Source organism: Triticum aestivum, chromosome 5D, assembly GCF_018294505.1.
Source record: "Triticum aestivum cultivar Chinese Spring chromosome 5D, IWGSC CS RefSeq v2.1, whole genome shotgun sequence".
NCBI classification, from domain to species: domain Eukaryota; kingdom Viridiplantae; phylum Streptophyta; class Magnoliopsida; order Poales; family Poaceae; genus Triticum; species Triticum aestivum.
This window is the reverse complement of record NC_057808.1, coordinates 293,997-301,556: the sequence shown is the minus strand read 5'-3', so window position 1 is coordinate 301,556 and position 7,560 is coordinate 293,997. Positions and strand designations below refer to the sequence as shown.

The 7,560-nt window shown below is 42.1% G+C and overlaps 1 protein-coding gene across 5 annotated transcripts; it reads left to right on the top strand.

Moving 5' to 3' along the window:
• LOC123118999 (serine/threonine-protein kinase prpf4B) lies at positions 1–7,149 on the top strand. 5 transcript variants are annotated; one of them, XM_044538633.1, is made up of 14 exons: positions 2–376; positions 528–626; positions 735–1,744; positions 1,833–2,014; positions 2,125–2,357; positions 2,430–2,498; positions 2,667–2,739; positions 2,846–3,002; positions 3,114–3,405; positions 3,582–3,696; positions 3,823–3,986; positions 4,141–4,215; positions 4,305–4,691; positions 5,118–7,149. In XM_044538633.1, the coding sequence occupies exons 1-13, from the start codon at positions 80–82 to the stop codon at positions 4,491–4,493; spliced, it is 2,955 nt and encodes a 984-aa protein (XP_044394568.1). In that variant the 5' UTR covers positions 2–79; the 3' UTR covers positions 4,494–4,691; positions 5,118–7,149. The 5 variants fall into 5 exon arrangements, with proteins under 5 accessions (XP_044394564.1, XP_044394567.1, XP_044394565.1 ...); XM_044538629.1 differs by having other exon boundaries at positions 1–376; positions 2,430–2,739; XM_044538634.1 differs by having other exon boundaries at positions 32–376; positions 545–626; positions 2,430–2,739.
• Positions 7,150–7,560: the final 411 nt, after the last annotated feature.

Sequence of the window (7,560 nt, the reverse complement as noted above, 5' to 3'; positions counted from 1 at the left end):
CGCAGCGCAGCGCATCTTCCTCCGACTCCAAAGCAAAGCCGATTCGCGAGCCAAACCCTAACCCTACCTCACCGCTCCCATGGCCGGAGACCCCTCGCCGCCCGGATCCCCCGGCAAGCCCCGCCGCCGCCGGGAGCGCGACGACGCCGACCCCGCCCCCGACGCCGACGCCGACGCCGACGCCTCCCCGAAGCGCCGCAGGCACCACCACCACCGCCACCACCGCTCCCACCGCCACCGCCGCCCGGACGACGCCCAGCCCCCTCCGCCGCCCTCAGCGGCCGCCGACGGAGAAGACGTCGAGGAAGGGGAGATACTAGACGATGCCGCCGCCGGCGCCATGGAAGTCGACCCCGCATCTCCGCGAGCCGACCCGGTCTGTCTGCCTGCCCCCTTCTCCCTCACCCCCTCTCCCGCCATGCCAATTCCAAGTCTCTGCTAATTATACATCTCTCAGTCTAGGCAACACTACTTCTATTCTATATTAAGCCTCGATTGTTCAGCCGCAACGCTTTTGTTAACCCTAGATTGTTCGAAACCCTAGCCAAGCCGACCAAGGGCTAGGCAAATCCCTGAACGAATCAATCGCTTGGAACCACCAACCAACGGCTCGAGCGAAAAGAATAGTATGTAGTGTTTTTTTCTTCTTTCTTCTGTGCTTTCTCCATCCCATCCATGCTGCTTGCCACCCGAGCCGGGAAATCTACTTACCGTTTCATGTGTATCAACTGCAGGAGCTAGCCGGCGATCATGCTGCCACCAACTCTGCCGTTGACGTGACGCAGCCTAGTCATTCTCCGCCCTCAAAAGATGAAGGCAGGTTGAATCACACAGCTCGTGGCTCTGAAAGCGGAGGCGTCTTTTCAGGCGACGAGGATAATAATAATGGTGAAGGACACGGACAGAGTCACAGGGCGTCAAGGTCTCCACGGCCGACAAAGGACAGGGGAAGGAATCACAAGGACGAGCGTCAAACTCTGTCCTCTAATAAAGATTCTCATCAGAGAGATCACACCACCAACAGATCTCCTCCCTCCAGGAACCACGCTCAAGAGGTTCATTCTAGGAATCACCCGAGGTCCGGAGAAGCTGATGCCAAAGCTAATGGTTCGCGGGCAAGTCCAAGGGCTGACCCTGATCGTGACAACGACGACAGGAATGGCTTTGGTAGGCATGCAACTAGGACACGGGAGGACGAGAGAGAAAGGAGCAGCAGTCGTGTTGTTCGTGACGGACATAGTGATAGGCGTGATAGCCGGGAAAGATATAGGGATGAAACAAGGCACAGCAGCATAGATAGAGACAATGTTGATCGTAGGCACAGAGAAAGGAGCAGCAGTCATAGTAGACCTGACAGAAGGGAGAGCGCACGCCACACTCGTGAAGAAAGCAGGGAGAGGGAAAGGCAAAGTGGCAGCTCAAGGCATAAAGACCATCATAAAAGGGATACAAGCAAGGATCGTTATAAAGATTATGTCACGGTTGCTACTGGACATGAAAGGGATAAAGTGAGAGATGATAGAGACAGGGGGCGGCACAGGGATAGAGAAAGTGAAACTCGTAGAAGTGGAGCTGGAGAAGAACGCAAGGACAGAGTTAGCACTAGTGATAGGCACAAGGACTCTACACGCTCGAAATATAGCACGTCCGATGCTCATAAAGACAGGTCAAGATCTGGGGAGAAAGGCAGAGATGTAGACAGCAGAAGCGATCGATCTAGAGAAATGAAGGAAAATTCTTTCAAGTAAGGCGTCCTTCACACAATCTGCTATCTTATTTGTTTTGTTGCTTTTGTTTTCTGGCACTCCATACTTCTGTCCATGTGGTATTAGGGAGGAAGATGAGGAAGAGTATCAAGAGAAAATTGAGCAACAGTTAGCAATGCAGGAAGAAGATGACCCTGAAAAAATTAAGGAGGAAGCGAGGAGGAGGAAAGAAGCTATTATGGCGAAATATAGGCAGCAACAAGCGCAGAAGCAGCAACCGGAATCTTTACCTAGAAGCAATGATGAAGGTAACTTGATTAGCTAAATTTGACCTATTCATGGGCTAACGAATGCACGTGTACTAGTTTATGTCCCATTGAACGAACTTTGTCGTGATAAATGTCTGTTTATTGTACAGAAGCAAGAGCAGTGGATAAAGATGAGACTGTAGATATGAAAGGTGATAATGATAGCAATTCCACGGACAACGAGGAAGCTGAAAATAAGCAGGATTCTTCAGATGCTTTTGTTGGTGAGGCAGACTTCAGTGTGGGCAAGTCCCCTGCTCATGATGCTGTTTTAGCCTGTGCTGAAGCATTGGGCAATGAGGGGACAACTGGTGTTTCAGGCCTTGGAGAGGGTACTCCAAAGGTAATTTTGTTCTCTTACCCTGCTACACAGTTTATTAAGCAGAAAATTTATGTTGGTCCTGTTAATTTTCAGAGTGAGAGATCGGCAGATATGTTTTGTGATGACATATTTGGAGAGTCACCTGCAGGATTTCGGAAATTGGTATGGCTCTTATCAGTTTTCTTTAGAGATGTCAATACAGAAGTTAAAAAGATATATCTCCTTGACACCTTGTTCTGTTTGAACTTTGAAGATGAAACTTATTTTCCCAGTGTCATATTAAAATACCCTTTTACTGTTTACTCAGTCCGAGATCATTTTGTTGTGCAGGGCAAGGGAGACGGCTTGTGTATTGAGAAAAATGCTCTGCATGATAATTGGGATGATCCTGAGGGTTACTATAGTAAGTTCTGCTCTATATTATGCTCAACTCTACCTATTTCTTCTTGTTGTTTTGTTAAATATGGACGCACACTTTTCTTGTACCTTACCTTTGCTACTCTCTACAGCTCATCGATTTGGGGAATTGTTGGATGGCCGTTATGAAATTACAGCTGCGCATGGGAAGGGGGTGTTCTCAACAGTCGTGCGGGCAAAGGATCTTAAAGCTGGGAAAGATGATCCTGATGTAGTTGCTATTAAAATTATTCGCAAGAATGAGACAATGTGAGTATCCTATAGAAGCATTTTAATAGCCGATACCTGTAATATGCAGCATAAAACACACTTCTAATTTGATTCTCGTGCGACGATTTAATTCAGTATTTGTTTCTACAGGTATAAGGCCGGTAAGCAAGAGGTTTCAATATTAGAAAAACTGGCAAGCGCGGATCGTGAGGACAGGCGCCACTGCGTGCGGTTCATTTCTAGTTTCATGTACCGGAACCATCTTTGCTTAGTTTTTGAATCTTTAAATATGAATCTCCGTGAGGTACTAAAGAAATTTGGTCGCAATATTGGGCTTAAACTGACTGCTGTGAGGGCATATTCAAAGCAGCTTTTCATCGCCCTGAAGCACCTGAAAAACTGCAAAGTTCTGCACTGTGATATAAAGCCAGACAATATGCTGGTATGGCATCTTGCCCTTGCATATCTTTCACTTTACTGTATTATGTTTTGTAATGTCTTGTCAAAGTTGATCGTATGAAACATCCTGTAGAGCTTTAGGCACTAGTTGCTTAGAAAGTCACACACAACTGGGTTAGCACTGTCACGATTTTTAATTGTACCCCTTTGATATTGTAGGTGAATGATGCTAAGAATGTCCTGAAGCTATGCGATTTTGGCAATGCTATGCTTGCTGGAATGAATGAGGTCACCCCTTATCTTGTCAGCCGTTTCTATCGGGCACCTGAGATCAGTGAGTTCTTTTTTCTTGTACCTTATCTTGCTATTTTATTTCATAATGTTTCTACTCGCAGGTTGTCTGCATACACATACTTCTATTCAAAATGTATTTACCTCTAATGAATTATTTCTATTACAGTTCTTGGGTTGCCCTATGATCACCCATTGGACATCTGGTCAGTCGGCTGCTGCCTATATGAACTTTCTACTGGAAAGGTCCTGTTTCCAGGTGCAACTAATAATGATATGCTTCGTCTTCATATGGAACTGAAGGGCCCCTTCCCTAAGAAGATGCTCCGAAAGGTTAGAAAATCATCATGAACTTTACATACTTGCTCGTTTTCATGCTTGATTCTTGTATTAACTTCACAGTTGGAAGACTACATACTCATGTAATCCTGATGAACTCTGGTTGAATATACAAGTATTTTTCTAAGTAATGCTCCCAATTTTGTAGGGTGCTTTCACGATGCAACACTTTGACCAAGATCTCAATTTTAACGCTATTGAGGAAGATCCTGTGACCAAAAAGGTTCGTATGCAATACTCTTTAATTTGTAATTTGTAATGTATGTTATATAAATGTTTCAAACCACTAATTTATTCTATTTTTGTCAGCAGCCTATGAGGAAGTTGATTCTTAACATCAAACTGAAGGATTTTGGTTCTTTGGTTTCAAATTTTCCTGGCGAGGACCCAAAAATGCTCTCCAATTTTAAAGACCTTCTTGAAAAAATATTTGTCTTAGATCCAGATAAGAGGATAACCGTATCACAGGCACTTAGCCATCCATTTATCACTGGCAAGTGAAAATAAGATGTTGATTCCTCTTGACATTGTAAACTACAATTTGGGTTCCTCTTGTCTAATCATCGGCATTTCTATCTTGTGTCTGGGAGCTATGAGATCTGAGTGCGTGCCCAAATGGACGAAGCATGGGGTTGCTGAAGAGATGCTGTCTTACGGACCTTGCTGCATGCACTTACCATTTGGATAGTTCTGTTGCTTGTAAGACAACTGGCCGGCTGGCATTACATTCCGTGTATACATTTTCCCAATGATTTACAAGATATACATGAAACTGTGCCTAACTTCATTTAACAATTGTACTGGCTTGTATGTTCGAACATCGAGGTTCTATGTATTTCTAGTAACTGGAGTGACAAATCTTTGCATGTGCTTGTAATGTGGGTGTAGCAGGCACACTTCTCATTTGTGCTGCCAAGCACTCTGCTGATGTTTAAGCTCGCCTGTTTTGCAATGCTTGGCCTCAGGCATTTACTTACTGTGCAGTGATCAATGCACTGGTCGTTTCTCACTGCTTGACAAGCTCTTTTGATATTTTATTTGATACAAAAACAGGCCTTCCTTGTTACTAATTTATTTATGCAATTTATATTTGGGTTAAAGATTCTAATTCTTTTTTTCGTTCAGGGTTTCTGCCAGGGCCTCTGCTGCATGCACTTATATTTCCTAAAGGACCAACAAAAGAAGGTACCCTGGTTGCTATCTGGGTTACTTGTGTGTTTGAACACCATAGACCATTGTTTTCTTCCTCTATTGAAATCTGATGATTCTGCGATTAATTTTGTTAGACGAGTCATGTGTAGATGTAGTGATACTGAAGGTGCCCTGGTTGATATCTGGGTAACTTGTGGTTGAACACCATAGAACATCATTTCTTTTTCTCTTTTGAAATCTGATGATTCTGTCATTAATTTTGCTAGATGAGTCATGTGTAGGCGTAGTGATACTGAAGGTGCCCTGGTTGACATCTGGGTAACTTGTGTGGTTGAACATCATATAACATCATTTCTTTTCCTCTTTTGAAATCTGATGATTCTACGATAAATTTTGCTAAATGAGTCATGTCTAGATGCAGCAATACTGAATTTTGTCAATACCCGTCCTTTCTGAATTTAGCATTTCTTTGCCATTTGGGATGGCTATGGTATGGCAAATGAAATGCCAAGAACTCTAAACTCTTTCATCCCTACATTTTGCCATGCCACCTTTCTCTACCTGTAGGATGATTAGTGAATGGGGGAATAGTTGCGTGTGAAGTGATCAAAATACAAACAAATGTAGCTTGTCATTTCCTTTTCCATGGGACCGTTGAAGTTATGGATCTTTTTTGAGAATTTGATGTAGACTGAAAGTCCACACTGCTATCTACTTCTGATATTCTGTACGAATGGGCTTGTGATGTTCATCTTTCCTCTATTAGTTGTGCTTGCTTTACGGAAAGGGTTCTAAGAAAGTCTTTTCTTGTTATGCACCACTATCACTCCATGTGGAATATCAGTCAAAAGTTTTTATTTTGCTTTTATGTTTGTTGAGGTCCAGGGATGGAGATTCCTGGATGCACTGGGTATTACTACACCTTGTCTTGGTAACCTCTTTCAACTAGCTGGATGTGTCAATGTTTCAGTTCGTCATTAAGAGTCTTTTTCATACAAATGTTTTCTGTATATAGGTCTAGATGTTATTTTGATCCCTTACAGTTTAACGAACTTAGAATTCATTGTAAGCCATGCTTCTATGTAGATCCGCTACAGTTTTTTTGTTAAAAAGATGGCAAGTTTTTATGGAGAAACTAAAACGTTATTTTGTATTACAACTCCTGTAGCATTTGGCACTATCCTGCAGTGAGAAATCTTAGTCGTATGTAGCAAATAATCTGCATGTGTCCAAAAACTTAGCACAAGTATATATATGCATGTAGCATGGTGGAAGTAGGACTGAATGCTAGTTTATTAACTGAGGCAAAGCATCGTCCCTTGTCAGTTGCTTCCTCCATCAAAGTTTTAAGGCCACTTAGTCTGGTTAAGTCAAAACTGTTCTAAATTCGAGCTAGTTTGTAGAAGAAAATATCAACATGTATACAATACCCAATAAATACATTATTACGAAGACCTATTTCATGACTGATCTGGTGTTCTTTTTTCTACAAATTTGGTCAAACGAAGTGGCCTTTTATATGCATAGGTAAGAGGGAGTAAGAGAAGGCAAAGGCAAATGGCTAGCTGTACTTGTCCCATGTTGATAGGTTCACGTGGGCTTTTGCTAATTTTATTACCTGAAACCTGGCAGTTTATCCTGAAGCTCATGCTTTTAGTTCCGTCCAGTTGGATGCAAGCCATTTTCATTTTTGACCTGATCATACATGCTACATGCGTATGTATGCATCATGAAACATTGGCATTCATCTAGATGATCAAGCGCCTCGATGGATATAGCCTTTTGTCTTGGATGAGTGTGTAATTGCCTGGTTTCCTTTCACCCGTGTCAGAAAACTTGACCTTGGACTTGAGAAATTAGTATTGCTGTTCTTTTAGACTTTGTGTCTCACTTTTTAAATCATACTTTGCCTTCTCTTATTTCTTTGTTCATGTTTTGAGTGTCCACTGACATTTTGAACCATGTAAAACTATAACATGAATAAATATATTTCCGTCGTAGTTAAGCTATTACATTCATCTGATTATTATACTTCCTCTGTTCCGTAATTCTTTCGTGGTTTTTAGTTAGAAAAATGAACTAAAACCACCGACAAACCATGACAAAAATGATTATATATATATATATATATACATATACATATATATATGCATGTCCTGCTAACAATATTGTGGCTGTGTGTGTTTCTGGGTAAAAGGTTGTTTTAAATCTGAAGGAATTGCTTGTAGGCTAGGTTATTGACAAGTTACTCCCTCTTTAAACAAATGCAAGACGTTTTCGGTCACTACTTTATAGTGTTATAAAATGTCTTACATTTGTTTACAGCGGGAGTACCATATGTAGGATGAAAAAGAAATTCAAGGAATTTACAATTCATGTGTTATTGTTACTCAAAAGTGAGATTGCATTACATAAT

Bases quoted from the DNA above. Each gene is read 5' to 3' on its own strand.
- LOC123118999 (XM_044538629.1), top strand. From the start codon at position 80: ATGGCCGGAGACCCCTCGCCGCCCGGATCCCCCGGCAAGCCCCGCCGC. The intron at 1,745-1,832 runs GTAAGGCGTCCT...ATGTGGTATTAG, and splicing joins ATGAAGGAAAATTCTTTCAA to GGAGGAAGATGAGGAAGAGT. The intron at 2,015-2,124 runs GTAACTTGATTA...TTTATTGTACAG, and splicing joins ACCTAGAAGCAATGATGAAG to AAGCAAGAGCAGTGGATAAA.